At 31.7% G+C, this 19,693-nt stretch overlaps 2 protein-coding genes across 2 annotated transcripts in view; both read left to right on the top strand.

Annotated features, from left to right (window-relative positions):
* LOC123900140 (chorismate mutase 2-like) overlaps positions 1 to 19,693 on the top strand; it is a 34,503-nt gene that overhangs the window by 4,367 nt on the left and 10,443 nt on the right. The gene's annotated exons all lie outside the window — the stretch shown is intronic.
* LOC123900141 lies at positions 33 to 1,181 on the top strand. Its single transcript, XM_045951471.1, has 3 exons — positions 33 to 264; positions 389 to 739; positions 841 to 1,181. Exons 1-3 carry the CDS (start codon positions 142 to 144, stop codon positions 1,087 to 1,089), a joined length of 723 nt encoding a protein of 240 aa, XP_045807427.1. The 5' UTR covers positions 33 to 141; the 3' UTR covers positions 1,090 to 1,181.

The raw sequence follows: 19,693 nt of genomic DNA on the forward strand, positions 1-19,693 counted from the left end.
GCCACGGCAGCCACATGCTATCAAGTATCAACTTTACCAAATTAGTATACACAGTAAATACACATTTGAGTACCCAGGGTGGAATTCTACTTCCTCTTCTTCACATTCAATCGCATATCTTGTAGCTTATCTTCTCCATCAATGGCTTCCTCTTCCTCTTCCTTCTCCATCAATGGACCTCAGCCTCAAACAATGGCTCCATCAACAAGACAAGTTGAGGTTAAGAACAAAGGAAAATTTGTTACTGCTTATATCATTGATCAGGTACAAACTTTTATTCTTACTATATATCATTTATGATCCATTCATTTTCCTTTTCCTACTTCTTGAAAGGAAAAAAAAATGATTCATTGATTCCTCTTTTTTTGCAATATAATTTGTCATGTAGCCATATGGTGAAATGAGTCCGAAAATTATTGAAAAGATTTATCATGAACTTGAAGAAGAAGTTGTTGTGTTTGATAGCGAAAACCGTTCATTGAAAGTTAAGTTCAATCGATCAATTCAACATCCTCTTATTGTTGGTGGGTGGTCAGAAATGAGAGCTCATTTTGGAATTGATAGAAACAGAATGTTAGTCATGACTTATGTGGGTAAAAACCGTTTTATACTTGATTTTCTAAATCAAGAGTTTAATCCAAACAAGTTGCCTACTTACCATAGTTATTATCACTTTGCTGCTGATCCTGTGACATTTAATGTCACACTCACTCCTTATCTTGCTTCTGGCTCTCAGTTGGTAAGTACTACCGCATTATACTATATGTCTCTTTGTTTTTCACATGCATGCATTAGTCTTATAGATTTATCTTTTTAAATTTTCACGGTTAATTAATGCAGTCCTTAAACAAAGACTTTGCTACCTACATAAGGAATTCTGGATTCGATAGTGTGGTTCTCTATGGTCCTCAAGGTGATGAGGTACCTTGCAAACTTGTGCTGAAGAATTCTAGAAATAAAGAGTACACAAAAATTGGTACAGGTTGGAAGAATTTCATTAATATAAATGGATTTGTTGCTGGAGATGTGCTCAACCTTAAGTTTGTCAACAAAGCAAATAGCAATCTGATGAAAGTTGTCAAAATCTAAGTCAATGTAATAATTATTTATGATATGGTGTATGCTTGATAGGTAAGTTTAGTTATGTTTTGAATGTAGTTTGGTTGTGTATGTTATTTGATTTTGTCTACAACTACTTTAACTATTTATGATGGTTGTTTTGAATGTAGTTTGGTTGTGTATGTTATTTGATTTTGTCTACAACTATTTTAACTATTTATGATGGTTTTTCTTTACGTCAATGCATGTGTATTTGGATTATTATGATTTGGCGTGACGGGTATGTTTTTCCGCGTTATTAGTAAATAAAAATGCAAGCTAATTTGACGCGTCTGGTGTGTTTCGCCGCGTTAGTGGTAATAAAATGCAACCCCTAACTTGGCGTGTCTGGTGTTGGGTGCAACCCCTAACTTGGCGTGTCTGGTGTTGGGTGTGTTTCGCCATGTTAGTAGTAAATAAAAATGCAAACTAACTTGGCGGGTTTGGTGTGTTTTGCCACATTGCATTTGTCCGCGTTAGTAGCAAATTAAAATGTCAAATGAATTGACACATTTATTATGTGTATGTTCTTTGGGTTTGTCAACTACTTTGTTACTTATTTATGATTTACGTCCAATGCATCCAATGTATGTTCTTTGGGTTTGTCAACTACTTTGTTACTTCTTTGTGGGGTAGTTTGACCTACTACTACCCACTATGAATCACCATATTGCAAAGTCTACTTTTGTTCTTTTGTATATTACATTTGGTTTTGTTGTGAATTTTGTAAAGCATCCTATCATGGGCATACTTAGTAAATAATCTAACAAGCAACCACATATATAACATTGTACTTCACAAACACAACCTAATCACCATATCTAAGTTAAAGGTGACGTACTCACCATACTTAATATGAAGATAAGCTTGATAAATAACTTCATCAAACTATCTATATGTTCAAGTTACCATTACAATACCAAAGGCAGCTGCCAAATTATAACAACAGTTTCAAAAGGAAATATTAACGGGAACATTACAAACATAACACAAGAAACACATAAAAAAATTAAAGCATATGAAAGTGCAATTCTTCAAGTAGCAGGGTTAGAAGTTTGACCAGTTCTCACAACCTCCACTTCCAAGATTGTCGGAGGTTTGTCTAGCACAAACTTCAACTTATCATTGTGATTCAGTTTGAGTTGTTTCACAAAATCATAGAACTTCAGTCCTAGGTGCCATTTTGGTTTTTCTGTACCGGTGGAGTTAACCACAGTGCAAACAATGCTTTGATTTGTCTCTGAGTTGACAACAAGAAGACGGTGGTCAAGATTGAATGGCTTATCGTTGCAGACAAGTGCTGGAAAGTGCTAAAAAAATAATTAAAATTAAGTAAGTTAAAACTAAGTTGATTAAAAAAACATTTAAATAAAGTTAATGAAACTAATACATAACTTACCAGAACGCCGTGTCCTCTTGCAAACTTTTTGCTAACAACCAGTTCCCATTCGTATGGTTGTTCCCCTCTAGCATTGACATTGGGGCCTCCACCATTGACATTGGTTTCATGATGAACATCATTTTGGTTAACACCATCATTTTGGTTAACACCTCTTTCAAACATCTCCTTTATAGCTGAAGTAATCTGTAACCACTGAAGAGGGACGTAGCCATTCGGATTATCGCCACCGTCACCAGTAATCACATGCATATAAGATGGAAGCACTATGATGGTAGGATCATTAAGCCTCATTTGATGATAGTTAGTTGGATAATGTAATCCCAGGTATTTGATGTCAGCTCCATTGTGATCAACAAACCTCATGTTAAATTGATTGTAACTAGGTTCATACTTGAAAATTACATTTTGTGGTTTAGTGAAACCACAGTACTTTGCCAGCATTCTTCCACTCATGAAGCAATTGCACTTTTTCACTGTTGAAGTAGTAAAGTTCCAAAAGTTGTGAGAAGGATCCTTAAAACAGCCATCAGGAACATTGCATATAACCTCCTTCCAAATGTCCATAAATTGTTTTGGAATTTGAATCTCGTCCTGAGTTTAAAATAGTAAATAAAACAAAACAGTTATATTGGCCATATTTAACTCATAATATACTGATAATTAGGTTTTAATAAAGATAACTGAAAAACTAATTACCCTGTCTGGATATATAACAGACCGAAATACAGTTGAAGGCCCAGATGAACTCCCTTCACCAGGTCTGTTGCAATTTGTTGGCAGTTTAACAAAAGAAAGGATCGATAATTAGAAGTTTATGTTGGTGGTAAATATTAAACCAGCATAACAGGTAAGAGACATGTGGTCCCAAAAATTCAGAGTACAAAAAACACTACACATGCAGAAAAGTATTACTTAAACTATTCGGCGCCTAACTATTCTAATAAAACAAAAATATCGAATTTAAAAGTACTAATTTATTCATTGTGGAGGACTGCTGTACTACAAATACTTGGATCCATTGTCTCTTTCAACCAGTCCTAAAATGGCATAAACTATTCTAAAGTACTACTTTATTCTTATATGTTCATACACAGAATAGAAAGTAATGATAAAAAGTCAAAACTTACCCATTTGTGTTTGAATCCATTGTCTCTCCCTCGAGCGGCGCTGTCTGGATGAAAAGTGAAAATGAGTGAAACCCTAATCTAGTTGCTGGACAACGGTATAATGGAATGACAATGGATCGGGTCTTTTTTTTTACCAATGGGCCTACGAAGTATTCTTAAATTGGCCCAACAAAGGATTTTTAAACCCCTTTTATTTCTAAACGCGTGCTATCATTAAAAAAAATATGTATTCATAATCAACCCCTAATTTGAATTTCATAGTTTAAAATTAAAATTTAGGAAATTTAAATTAAGTATAATCAACTTAAAATTTGAATATTAGTCATAATTAATTTATATTTTAAATTTTATATTCTAATTTGGGGCCTAATTTGGACCTTTAATTAAAACTTAATGATTGGTTATTAGCCATTGAACATGCTAGCTTGGTGACTGCAAAATGCAAAATAGATATATTCTTTAAGGGGCATATGGTTACACAACAGCTTTTATGTAATACCATAGGATTGAAAATAAATTTTAACCAAGTTTTTTAACTCATTGAACATGCACAATTTGGATTTTAGCCAAAAGCATACAAATACATTTTCGAATCTTAGTTTGTGTCAAAGTACATGTGAAAGGATATGCTTAAACTTATACTTATAATTCATTGCTTCATACAACAAACATAGCAAATACTTGTCCATAGCAAACTTGTATTGTTCTAACAATACATAGTAATTAAACTTGATTATAATACCACACTAAACAAACCATACCTAGACACTGACAACATAAATAGAACTACATAAAAAGACACCCATAATTAAACCATTCCTAATTAAACCATAATCAAATACTCCTAATTGACATAGTTTCAAAATGACATCATAGCATTAGCATTACAATACTTTTTGCAGCTCCAAAATGTAAACTTCAAAATAGCACCAAGACTCCAAGCCTGCAATCCTCCTTGCCTCCAAACATCTAGTTAAGCAAAGCGTCTACTGTTCCAAGCCTCAGCAGCAGCTTCTTCAACTTTTGCTTTGACATCATTGTGATCACCAAGAATCAGATTCAAAGCAATTCTCATCCTGAGCACATCTTCGTTTTTTTCCTGAAACACAAGAATTTTTAGTTAAATTCCTATTTTACATTTTGTCTAAAAATCAAAAAAATATTATGAAGTACTCACCCCTAAAACATCATCACTTTTCAATGGAAATTCCTTGTCCATCCAGTCCATGACATAAACAGCAGAATGTTGGCTGCAATAGAATGTAAAGTACATTATTAACAAATTTAAGTCCATTGGTTGTGTTAAACAAATATAATTATTATTGTACACCACATACCAAAATCCAGTTCCTAAGTTGCCATTTGGATCCACAATATACCATCGGTTATCAGTCATTGTCTGAGTAACGAATGGTGCAGGGAATGAAGGAGATTGAGACATCTCAGTGATGACATCCCACTTCATTTTTTTTCAAATCACAAAGTTAGATGGTGAATAAATCATATAGTTATTTACAAGACTATAGTTAACTGAACCATTACCACTTTTTGAATGATATCTTGTCTTGCTTCAATGGTAGCTTGTACAATGTATGATGGTTCAAGGTGATGAATAATCTTATCTTCCATCGAAGCAACCATAAGGAACCATAGGCCACAAACGTCTTCGTATGGAATGTATATCTAAAATATAAGTTTGTTAAGATATGTAATAAGATCTATAGTGCATAAAAACTTGTAATGTAAGTTACATACATGTGACAGATTTTCATACGGAGGCATCCAATAAGGTGCAAACTCTTCAACAAGCTCTTCTATAGTTTGACCCATGTTAATAGCATCCTAAGAAAACAGTAAAGTTGAGATTAGTGATTATTTTATAAGAAGTTAATTTCAAAATGTGGTTTATTAAGCATACAAGTACCAAAAAAGTAGGTGGCAAAACCCATTTAGTTGGGTCACTCATCTGCTGTTGAGTCCAATTGATCTTCAAGGCCATCATGTGCATTATCTATGAAGCATTACCCATGAATAAGTTGACATAAATTAAAATAAGTCCCTTAACAGTAAAGTAACAGTTAATAAACCAAATACCTCTGAATTAATTGTCCTGAAAGGACAAAGTGTTTGGAAATCTTTCCTCTTTCCTTCAAAATCACCAAGTTTGAATAATACTTCACTGTATGGATAAAAGAAAACATTAAAATTGTCATTACGAAATGGTAGGGCGAATTTATAAAGTAATAGTTAATATTTAAGTGAATATTACTCTGCTTTGTTCTTAGGGTGAAATATGTATGCTGCAACGTGAGCTTCATCAGCAGTCATGTTCATAGATGGAGTCACAGGAAAAAGGGTCTTTATGAACTACATAACAAAGTTGAAGGAAAATGAACTTTCGAATTTAAATAAGTACAGGTAAGTGTTTAGATAAGTAAAGAGTAGTTAACCTTAGACAAAGTGTGCCCTGTTGGATTGACAGATTTCAAAATTGGTGTTTTGTCATTGAAATGACTTTCATGATATTCCTTTAGTGTTTGCAATGGTTCAGTCTTAGGAAGATTCATTCCATGAATCTTAGGTGAGGGTATAAAAGAAAGCATCCTGCCAACCAAGCTCTCTACCTCTTCCGGTGTCATAGCATTTGACGCTTTAGCTGAGCGTCCCTTAGAAGGTAGTTTTGATGTTGGCATCTTATCAACATTAAGAGACACAGAACTTGATGAAGTTTTGTTAATAGCTTTCTTACTAAGTCTACGACGCTTCTGAATGTCTTCCTCATCAGATGAAGGAATAAACACAATGTTTGAGAGGTCCTGTGTTTGGTTAAATGGTGACACAGACATTGGAGACAGCATAGCATTTCTACTACTACTAGGTGTTGACATAATGCTTGGAGACAAAGTAGTCTTAGGTGTTGACATAGTGCTTGGAGACAAAGTAGTCTTAGGTGTTGACAAGATGCTTGGAGACAAAGCAGTCTTTCCCTTTGGCGTTTGTTTAGTCAATAGATCCTGAATCTTGTCTAACTTGTTCACAAGTCCTTTGAAGATTTCATGAAACTTCTCTGTGCTTTTGACATTGTTCTGGAAAAAAAAAATGGTAAGATACACATTTAAAAATATGTTGCCTCAGAATATTGAATGGTTTAGGTTATTGTATTTATACCTTGATGAGAACCACAGAATCATCAAGACCTGAGGTAATCCTATCCATGTTCAACTCAATCATATCCATTCTTATAGCTTGTTTCTGCATAAACACATGAAACTATTAATATATGCATATGTTATCATTCTTTGCAAACTATTTGTGTATTTCAGTTTTATATACCTTAACAATACCCACAATATCATCAAGGGTTGAGAAAATCATTGGTATTCTGGAACCCAACTCCTCCATCAATGCTTGTTGATCATTCTGCATGTCAAATATAACTATAAATCACTTGAAATTTGAAAAAATTAAAACGAACAAAACAGAACAAAAAATTTAAACTACCTTGTCAAGTTTTGAAGTAACAGAAATGCCTTCCTCATAACGTTTGTCAACTTGTTCAGCTGAAGCATTTGCAGAGATGTGTTTCTCATTACTTCCTTCCATTGTGAACAACTTAGAATTTTGAGATAGAAGTAATTTGTGTTTGTGTGAAATAACCTTATTGATATGTCAGTTATATAGACTACTTATTGATATGTTGGTGTGTTGGTTGTAGTGCAATGCAAAAGTTTGTCATTCTATCCCATGAATCAAAATTTACTTGGTGTAAATTTTACTGAGGAATTTTACTACATGCCATATTTAGAAATTTCGTTTGGCTGAGCTAATCACACCTCTACAAGTTCATACAACAAGGCACAAATAGGGTAATGAAATTGGTTCATAGTTAGGTTTTGTTGGATACTAGTTACATTGGTCAAACAATTTGGCCTGATTTGATGTGACAATTAAGGTTTCGATTTGTCCTATATATACCATCATCTATGTAACCAGTGTGTGCAGTAGGCGCAGAGTGCATCAGCTGTATACACTAGTCACTAGGCAATAACAGTCCCCACTTCCCAAACATTAATTAAACTAGGAACAAAAGTGTAACCAAGTTAAAGTAGACTATGAACAAACTATAATCCTTGTAATAATCAAAGTGAAAATTAAAGTCTTAATAGATAACAAAACAAATTAAAGTCATACAGATACTTCAAATCCATGTCTTAGCATCACAAACATACAACAAAACAAATTAAGTCTAAAAACCAATTAATTAAAACTAATTAGTTTGATATTATGCTGTCAAACTTATCTTCATTTTGGATTCCAAGTTCATACTTCAACTCAAGGATTTCGTTTTTCATCGATTCAACTTGTTCTTCAAGGAGTAGGACATTATAATAATTAAAATCTCTAATGGTATGCCCAGCAACTGATAACAAACGTCGAATCAATATAGATGCTACATCTTCTCTAGCATCATCATCTAGTCTTGCAAATCTTCCAAGTGAAACAGAGGGGGGTCCAACAGCACCAGAAACCAATGCACCATAGTACCTAACGTATGGTACTCCATCAAATAGTCTCCTTTCTTGTAAAGTGAACGTTGGTGGTGGAATGCCATATGCATCACAAATTCGTGCAAGTTCTGTTTGCAGACTGTGTTGAATGATAAATTTATCTGAAGTGGTGTCTATTGCAAACATGTTGGGTTGAACATTATCTACATATGCTACAAAACAATTACAATATTGCAAGATGAATAAATAAAATTAAAACTAATTTTGTAATCAAAAGACTAAGTAAAAGTAACATTATACAAACCATTCACATCATTATGTGTCTGAGACTGAGATGAACCAATTTCTGTGTCTTTGTTTGTATAATTTCCCTTTTCAGGATCACGCCCTTTCTTTTTGCAGAACCTAACCCATGAGGACCATGCAAGAACATAGGTTGGATATTTCACATGTCTATTGCCACTCCAACCAATAACTTGTTCAGATGCATCTTCCCAGGAAGAGTAGACGCCTGGATTTCTTCCTTCAAAAACAACATGAAAACCATCCTCTTCAACATTAGTCATAGTGAATATACTAAGTGATTCTACTCAATGATCGTGTAAACTAATTTGTGCCAATTAAATAGGGCATTCATTAATATCACAGATCAAAGGTTGGTAAGAATTGTAGGTAGAATTAATATGTTCATTTACTACAACATTTGATACTTGATTGTTTGATTTTTTGGTTGGTACGAGTATTAAGTTTAATTTTTCATAAGTCTATTGCCACTCAAACCAATAACATTGACATTGTTTATGCTAATTCCATTATAAAAATAATATTTAGACCACTAATCGCATTATAAAAATCATAATTGGTTAATCCGAATTCAAATTAGACGATGATTACGACTAATCGCATTATAAAAATCATAATTGGTTAATCCGAATTCAAATTAGACGATGATTACCACTAATCGCATTATAAAATATTTAGTTTAGACCTACAAATTCAAATTAGACGATGAATACGACTAATCGCATTATAAAAATCATAATTGGTTAATCCGAATTCAAATTAGACGATGATTACGACTAATCGCATTATAAAAATCATAATTGGTTAATCCGAATTCAAATTAGACGATTATTACCACTAATCGCATTATAAAAATCATAATTGGTTAATCCGAATTCAAATTAGACGATGATTACCACTAATCGCATTATAAAATATTAAGTTTAGACCTACAAATTCAAATTAGACGATGAATACGACTAATCGCATTATAAAAATCATAATTGGTTAATCCGAATTAAAATTAGACGATGATTACCACTAATCGCATTATAAAATACTTACTTTAGACCTACGAATTCAAATTAGACGATGATTACCACTAATCGCATTATAAAATATTTAGTTTAGACCTACAAATTCAAATTAGACGATGAATACGACTAATCGCATTATAAAAATCATAATTGGTTAATCCGAATTCAAATTAGACGATGATTACGACTAATCGCATTATAAAAATCATAATTGGTTAATCCGAATTCAAATTAGACGATGATTACCACTAATCGCATTATAAAATATTTAGTTTAGACCTACAAATTCAAATTAGACGATGAATACGACTAATCGCATTATAAAAATCATAATTGGTTAATCCGAATTCAAATTAGACGATGATTACCACTAATCGCATTATAAAATACTTACTTTAGACCTACGAATTCAAATTAGACGATGATTACCACTAATCGCATTATAAAATATTTAGTTTAGACCTACAAATTCAAATTAGACGATGAATACGACTAATCGCATTATAAAAATCATAATTGGTTAATCCGAATTCAAATTAGACGATGATTACGACTAATCGCATTATAAAAATCATAATTGGTTAATCCGAATTCAAATTAGACGATGATTACGACTAATCGCATTATAAAAATCATAATTGGTTAATCCGAATTCAAATTAGACGATTATTACCACTAATCGCATTATAAAAATCATAATTGGTTAATCCGAATTCAAATTAGACGATGATTACCACTAATCGCATTATAAAATATTAAGTTTAGACCTACAAATTCAAATTAGACGATGAATACGACTAATCGCATTATAAATATCATAATTGGTTAATCCGAATTCAAATTAGACGATGATTACGACTAATCCTTTATAAAATACTTACTTTAGACCTAGGAATTCAAATTAGACGATTATTACCACTAATCGCATTATAAAAATCATAATTGGTTAATCCGAATTCAAATTAGACGATGATTACCACTAATCGCATTATAAAATACTTACTTTAGACCTACGAATTCAAATTAGACGATGATTACCACTAATCGCATTATAAAAATCATAATTGGTTAATCCGAATTCAAATTAGACGATGATTACCACTAATCGCATTATAAAATACTTACTTTAGACCTACGAATTCAAATTAGACGATGATTACCACTAATCGCATTATAAAAATCATAATTGGTTAATCCGAATTCAAATTAGACGATGATTACGACTAATCGCATTATAAATATCATAATTGGTTAATCCGAATTCAAATTAGACGATGAATACGACTAATCGCATTATAAAAATCGTAATTGGTTAATTCGAATTCAATTAGCGTTTAGCGTTTAGGGTTTGTTATGTTTAAACAATTGTTACATGCCCTTGAAGAATAGTCATAACCTTAGTCTAATTTGAATTTCAAGTTCTAAAGTAAGTATTTATAATGGAATTAGTGATATTCATGGCCTAATTTTAATTCGAAGGTCTAAAGTAAGTATTTAATAATTCGATGTTTCAAATAGAAGAGTTAAACAATTGATTAAACAATTATTACATGCCCTTGAAGAATAGTCATAACCATCTTCTAAATTTAATTTCAAGTTCTAAAGTAAGTATTTATAATGGAATTAGTGGTAGTCATCGCCTAATTTGAATTCGGATTAACAAATTATGATTTTTATAATGCGATTAGTGGTAATAATCGTCTAATTTGAATTCGGATTAACCAATTATGATATTTATAATGCGATTAGTGGTAATTATCGTCTAATTTGAATTCGTAGGTCTAAAGTAAGTATTTTATAATGCGATTAGTGGTAATCATCGTCTAATTTGAATTCGTAGGTCTAAAGTAAGTATTTTATAATGCGATTAGTGGTAATCATCGTCTAATTTGAATTCGTAGATCTAAAGTAAGTATTTTATAATGCGATTAGTGGTAATCATCGTCTAATTTGAATTCGGATTAATCAATTATGATTTTTATAATGCGATTAGTGGTAATAATCGTCTAATTTGAATTCGGATTAACCAATTATGATATTTATAATGCGATTAGTCGTAATCATCGCCTAATTTGAATTCGTAGGTCTAAAGTAAGTATTTTATAATGCGATTAGTGGTAATCATCGTCTAATTTGAATTCGTAGATCTAAAGTAAGTATTTTATAATACGATTAGTGGTAATCATCGTCTAATTTGAATTCGGATTAATCAATTATGATTTTTATAATGCGATTAGTGGTAATAATCGTCTAATTTGAATTCGGATTAACCAATTATGATATTTATAATGCGATTAGTCGTAATCATCGCCTAATTTGAATTCGTAGGTCTAAAGTAAGTATTTTATAATGCGATTAGTGGTGATCATCGTCTAATTTTAATTCGGATTAACCAATTATGATTTTTATAATGCGATTAGTGATAATCATCGTCTAATTTGAATTCGTAGGTCTAAAGTAAGTATTTTATAATGCGATTAGTGGTAATCATCGTCTAATTTGAATTCGGATTAACCAATTCTGATTTTTATAATGCGATTAGTGGTAATAATCGTCTAATTTGAATTCGGATTAACCAATTATGATATTTATAATGCGATTAGTCGTAATCATCGCCTAATTTGAATTCGTAGGTCTAAAGTAAGTATTTTATAATGCGATTAGTGGTAATCATCGTCTAATTTGAATTCGTAGATCTAAAGTAAGTATTTTATAATACGATTAGTGGCAATCATCGTCTAATTTGAATTCGGATTAATCAATTATGATTTTTATAATGCGATTAGTGGTAATAATCGTCTAATTTGAATTCGGATTAACCAATTATGATATTTATAATGCGATTAGTCGTAATCATCGCCTAATTTGAATTCGTAGGTCTAAAGTAAGTATTTTATAATGCGATTAGTGGTGATCATCGTCTAATTTTAATTCGGATTAACCAATTATGATTTTTATAATGCGATTAGTGATAATCATCGTCTAATTTGAATTCGTAGGTCTAAAGTAAGTATTTTATAATGCGATTAGTGGTAATCATCGTCTAATTTGAATTCGTAGATCTAAAGTAAGTATTTTATAATACGATTAGTGGCAATCATCGTCTAATTTGAATTCGGATTAATCAATTATGATTTTTATAATGCGATTAGTGGTAATAATCGTCTAATTTGAATTCGGATTAACCAATTATGATATTTATAATGCGATTAGTCGTAATCATCGCCTAATTTGAATTCGTAGGTCTAAAGTAAGTATTTTATAATGCGATTAGTGGTGATCATCGTCTAATTTTAATTCGGATTAACCAATTATGATTTTTATAATGCGATTAGTGATAATCATCGTCTAATTTGAATTCGTAGGTCTAAAGTAAGTATTTTATAATGCGATTAGTGGTAATCATCGTCTAATTTGAATTCGGATTAACCAATTATGATTTTTATAATGCGATTAGTGGTAATAATCGTCTAATTTGAATTCGGATTAACCAATTATGATATTTATAATGCGATTAGTCGTAATCATCGCCTAATTTGAATTCGTAGGTCTAAAGTAAGTATTTTATGATGCGATTAGTGGTGATCATCGTCTAATTTTAATTCGGATTAACCAATTATGATTTTTATAATGCGATTAGTGGTAATCATCGTCTAATTTGAATTCGTAGGTCTAAAGTAAGTATTTTATAATGCGATTAGTGGTAATCATCGTCTAATTTGAATTCGGATTAACCAATTCTGATTTTTATAATGCGATTAGTGGTAATAATCGTCTAATTTGAATTCGGATTAACCAATTATGATATTTATAATGCGATTAGTCGTAATCATCGTCTAATTTGAATTCGGATTAACCAATTATGATTTTTATAATGCGATTAGTGGTAATCATCGTCTAATTTGAATTCGTAGGTCTAAAGTAAGTATTTTATAATGCGATTAGTGGTAATCATCGTCTAATTTGAATTCGGATTAACCAATTATGATTTTTATAATGCGATTAGTGGTAATAATCGTCTAATTTGAATTCGGATTAACCAATTATGATATTTATAATGCGATTAGTCGTAATCATCGCCTAATTTGAATTCGTAGGTCTAAAGTAAGTATTTTATGATGCGATTAGTGGTGATCATCGTCTAATTTTAATTCGGATTAACCAATTATGATTTTTATAATGCGATTAGTGGTAATCATCGTCTAATTTGAATTCGTAGGTCTAAAGTAAGTATTTTATAATGCGATTAGTGGTAATCATCGTCTAATTTGAATTCGGATTAACCAATTCTGATTTTTATAATGCGATTAGTGGTAATAATCGTCTAATTTGAATTCGGATTAACCAATTATGATATTTATAATGCGATTAGTCGTAATCATCGTCTAATTTGAATTCGGATTAACCAATTATGATTTTTATAATGCGATTAGTGGTAATTATCGTCTAATTTGAATTCGTAGGTCTAAAGTAAGTATTTTATAATGCGATTAGTGGTAATCATCGTCTAATTTGAATTCGGATTAACCAATTATGATTTTTATAATGCGATTAGTGGTAATAATCGTCTAATTTGAATTCGGATTAACCAATTATGATTTTTATAATGCGATTAGTCGTAATTATCGTCTAATTTGAATTCGTAATAATCGTCCAATCCATTAATCGCAATATCAAATTTGTAATTTAGACATTGAAATTCAAATTATATGACGATTATCACTAATAAACTTTCTAAAATACTTAATCTTAGTTTTACCAACGTACATGAAAATTATTGAAGTTAAATTAGAAGTTGAACTTCCTTGGTGACTATGTTAAAACTAGTGTAGTCTTTTGAGGATATACCAGCATATGGCATATAGTGTGATTTTCAATCACATGGGTCTCATACACTAGAATGGAAATTTTCTGAAATGGTAAGTATTTGAACATCTTTTGTTATCACACATTCACACATTTGCATATACTAATACACTGTCAATCACATGGTCGGATGATCCTCACATGGTATTGCAACGTTTTAAAATTTCTTAGTCAACTATTGCATTAAATGCTTGCACCAAGATGTCTATCAACTATCGAGCAACACCAAGATGCTTGCCCAAAACATCACCCTGAAGTAATTATGCTTTTCTTTTCTTCGAAAAAGCCAGTGCAGAGCTAAACATGAAAAGCTTACACAAGATGAAAAAAAAAACATCAGGAAAATGGGTGTGGATCAAAGATTCAGAAAAAGATGTGAGTTGTTAATCCAAAACTTTTGTTGTTTATTCAGATTTTAAGTCTAATAAATAATAATGCATTGATCGTTTTATGGTAGGTGATGGATACACAAGATGGACATAGTCATGTTTCATTGGATGAACTAGTTAGTTGTGTAGAATCAGCTTCAACTAAGATTCAGGTAAGTTACATCATTCTTTAGAGTCATGCTTAATTATAGTGATAGCTTAACATGACAATATGGTGTTTTGTTTGATAGGAATTGACTCAAATGATACAGCAGTTAAGTACCATTTTAGATGAAGTGAGATCAAGCTTGCCAAAATCCACAAATTTACATGTCAAAAATAATTCTTCAAAGAGTTGTCCACCACAATCAAATATCAGTTCATTTAATTGTTCATCAATTGGTAAGAAAGTAAGATACAATCAACATTACCATGATATTGAAACATCCAATATTATATTCGATGTATCGGACGAAGATGATGCGGATAATACGGCTGCTAAAATTTCAAGTCTTCATCAAACTGATAGTTCGTATTGCACCCAAAAGCAACATATGTCATTTTTAAAATCCATGACTCCTACACTCTCTACACCAAGTAAACAGATGAAGAAAGTATCACCAAAATCCCGGAGTCATCAAACAAGACAAGGGGTATATAACTTATTCTTGAAATTTGATTAAATATGATATTTGTCTTCATTATTTACTAAACAAGTTTTATCATTAGATTAAAATTGCAATGGAAAATTCAAAGAACAAAAAGAAAACGATTAGGACACCATCCACAAGTAACAAATATGCAAGCAAGAGTTCATTTACACCAACTAAAGCATCCCCAAGTTCTACTAAACATACCAACATGAAAGAAATACAATTGCCTGAGGTAAGTTATTGACTTATTTGTATTGGTGACTATCTCAAAACATTGATATGAACTAACAAGTTTTATTGTAACAGGGGGTTAAGTGTACATTTACACCAACTAAAGCAATGCACCTTCAAATTCCTGACATCCAACTTTGTGCATATGTATTTAATGCAGGTCATGATCCAAAGTAAGTAATTTTCATCAAAACTGAAACACAGCTATTTTAATAACTAATTAACTCAACTTTTATTTCCTAATATTTTTGGTATACAATGTAGTGAAGTGATGATTCAAATAGGAGGTTTTAAAGTATCTAGAATGGAGCTTCATTGTTTGTGTCCTAATGAGGTTGTTCAAGACCAAATATTCAATTTAATGGCAATAAAAACTACTTGTTCTCAACATGATGCAGCTAACAAATTAGTTTGGTCATTGCCTCCAACTTTTGCGGTACATATCCTTCTTAATTAATAAATAAAAATGATGCATTAATTGTTTATAATTTCGAGCTTAAGGTTTATTTATCTCTATTTGTTACAGGAAGATGTAAAAGACGGTCATGATTTACAAAGTTTGACAAAACATTATTCAAATTTTATGAGTCCATTTACAACTCTAAAATATGTGAGTTCTGTTAATTTATAGCACATACTTCCCTATAATCTATTGATCAACAATTACTTTATAATCTATAACCGATAACTATGTTTTTTGAAATTACTAGATCTATGTTCCCTTAAAGGATGAATGTGGACACTGGTTTCTTATGGTCATTTCTATTAAAGATAAAGTTGTATATCATCTAGATTCATTACTACAAGCTGACAATATAGCAACAAGAAGGGAAAGAATATCGAAACTGGTAATTACATTTCAAATTTTGAGTCAAAATTACTTAGACTAATTTTCAATAATTGTGACTATTTTGTTTCAATTTTTTTTAGTGCAAGGTGATTGCTGAGTTAGTTTTAACGGATAAGTATAAAAACACTTTTTTAAATGGATTAAAAGATTTTGGTAATTGGGAAATTAAAGCACCAAGAGGAATGCCTAATTACTCTACAAGGTTAGTAATGATAAAAATGTCAAATAAAGTTATCTTTTTTGTTTAGTCAAATGCCTTTAACTTCTTAATGACAGGGACGCTTCATCAATATGGGTATTAGACTGGTTAGAGATGGAGCATGGATTTCATACAAATCTTAGTACAACTCATGACGAAAATGTTGTAAGGATGTGGACATCAATTATTCTACTTCGCGGCCAACACAATGAACGTCGGATTTATTTAGAACAAAAAGTCCAAGAATTTTGGAACACTCTTGCACCTATGGAAGACAATTTGCATTAACGCTTAAATTACATGTAATTTTTTGGCAACAAAATCTTGTACGCATTGACTTGAAAAATCATCTATGTATTGAATGAATGTGTTAGAACACTCTTATATATTATGTATGACCATAAATTAAAGAAGCAAAATGAACTATATGATACACATTGATTTTTTTTTGACAAATTGGTACACGTTGGTAATTTTAGAAGGTTAACAAAGTAGATTAAAAAAATAGCATGGTGTATAAGGAAATAAATTGCTAACTAATTTGGCGTGTCGGATGTGTTTCGCGGTATTAGTAGTAAATAAAAATACAAACTAACTTGGCGCGTCCGGTGTGTTTCTACGCGTTGTTAGTTAATTAAAATGCAACTAGTTTGACGCATTGGGTGTGTTTCACCGTGTTAGGTAATTTGGTGCACATAGTGTATTTCACAACACTATTTTATTGTTTTTTTTTTTTGGACCAAAAAGTGTAAGGTTAGACAAAAAGTGAGAGACAAAAGGTAAAGTGGTAAACATATGTGAGACAAAAAATGTATGGTTAGATATGTGCCAATCATATATGTGAGAGACAAAAGGTAAAGTAAACATAGTCCAACCCTCGTATCCTCTTCTACTTCCATCTTCTTCATGTTCTTGCTCCTCTTCTCCATCAATGGCGTCGTCTTCCAAAAGGTGAGTTACAGATCGCACATTTTAAGTTATTGCATGTCTAAATCGTGTAATATCTATGCTTCTTATGCTCGATTACACATCTAGGGTTTATATATATATATATATTGTTGGTTACTCGATCTGTGACATGTTCTTAGCAATTTCAACATTTTCAGATTACCAACACCCGAAGATATTGCCAAATATCGCCACTATTTTGAAACTGTAATAGATCCAAATAAGGTATATGCTACTGTCTTTTAATTTATCAATTTTTAGGTTTTCAGATCATTAGTTGAAAACGTATTCATTTATGTTTTGTTCATGATATTTAGGAAAATATTGACATTCCCGGAGATTTTTATGCAAAATGGAAAATTGAATTTATGAAGCACCAATTTGGGTGGATAAGGGGTCCAAATAGAATGAAGGTTATGGTCTTGTATAACCGATCCAACACTGATATGACACTAACTGATGGAATTTGTGTTGGTAAGTATTTTGGCTTTGTGAAACCTACTAGGGTGACCCTCAGTTATGTGTTCGACGAAAATATGTTTTGGATGAGGATTTTACCTGAACCTCAGCCTCCAACAATGGCTCCATCAACAATTGAAAGGGAAGTGAATTTCGCTTCTTGCATAGCAGACATGGTTACAAACTCAAAAAGGTAAGTTTTGACATTTTCTTATGTTAATATATTCTTGCAATTTGCATGTTTCCCGTTTGGTAGCATTTCACTTGTACAACTTTCAAAGTACTTTATGTTTGGAATTGTTTTTATGTTTTTTGTGTCATTTAAAAATGAAATAAAGTAAGGTAGTGTCGTTTTCTGTATTGAGAAGTGAACATGTTTCTTTAATGTGTACTACTTGTACTTTGAAATTTTGGGACCACGTCTAGAATATGTGTTACTACTATTATTTACATGTTTGTGGGAAGATGATAAATTTGTCTTTGTCACCCTATTATATAAGGAATGTTGCTGGACCATCAAGCTGCACACCCAATTGGTTCAAAACTACTATTGTTCCTGATAAGGTATTGTTCACTTAATTTAGTTACAATCACAACATATCATCAATTTTATTTACATGTTTGGTTTGTTCCTAATGTATTTACATGAATCTAGGAAGCCATATATGTGTGTCCTTATTTTGTCAACAATTGGTCTACTAAGTTCAATTATGAAAGGCATGGATTTATTATAAATGCCTATCGAAAGAAGACTAAGGTGAATTTTATATGGAGAAAGGGAAAATTGTGCTTGAGTTCCGGTATTACTGTTGCAACAAATAATGGATTTACACAACAGACAAAAGTTATTATTTATTATGAAGAGGAAAACAACTTTCTAATGTTCGACGAGAGCATGAGTGAATTTTCTCCTCTTTATGATGTTCCTGCTGAATCGAATACGGTTTGTTGTTCAGACGATGATGTTCCTCTCTACGAGCCAGGTGCAGAATCTAATCCCGATGCTCCCGTTAATGAGGAAGTTATAGAACCTAATGGTCCTCATGGAGAAATGAACAACATAAACTGTTTTGTGTGGGACAAATTTGTTCGTAAGAAATTTGCTAAAGGACACTGTGTTATGGTAAGTTGACTATCAATAGCCTTAAATAATTAAATATTTTGTTAAATAATTTTTTGTTTTTTGTGTGTCAAGTTACCCACATTTTTATATGTTCATTGTTGTAGCACTTTCCTGCTGTTGTTTGCCTAGAGTATCCTGATATTGAGAATAAAATCATGGTTGTCATCAATGAACAAACTCATCAAAAGATTGAATGCAAAGTAGTCAAGGGCTACAGGAAGAAACCAAAGAAGCGCCCAGAACTTCATTTAGGAGGAACTTTATGGGGTATCTTCGTTAGACGATTGAATCTCAAACCAAAGGACACGTTGAAGTTTCGGCTTGACAAACCTCCAAGTATCCTGACTGTTACCATTGTGAGAAAATCCAATGCACGTTGAAGATTAATCATCCATTGATGTGATGATATTTGATCTTTATTTGTTTTACTCTACCTCTTTGTTGTATGCTTCAAGTACTTTGTTAATCATCCTATATGTCTACTTAGCAAGGATTATCTTTTAAGTGGTATGTTTGGTGATTGTATCACCTGTTTGTATGAA

Source organism: Trifolium pratense, linkage group LG7, assembly GCF_020283565.1.
Source record: "Trifolium pratense cultivar HEN17-A07 linkage group LG7, ARS_RC_1.1, whole genome shotgun sequence".
Classification (NCBI taxonomy): Eukaryota; Viridiplantae; Streptophyta; class Magnoliopsida; order Fabales; family Fabaceae; genus Trifolium; species Trifolium pratense.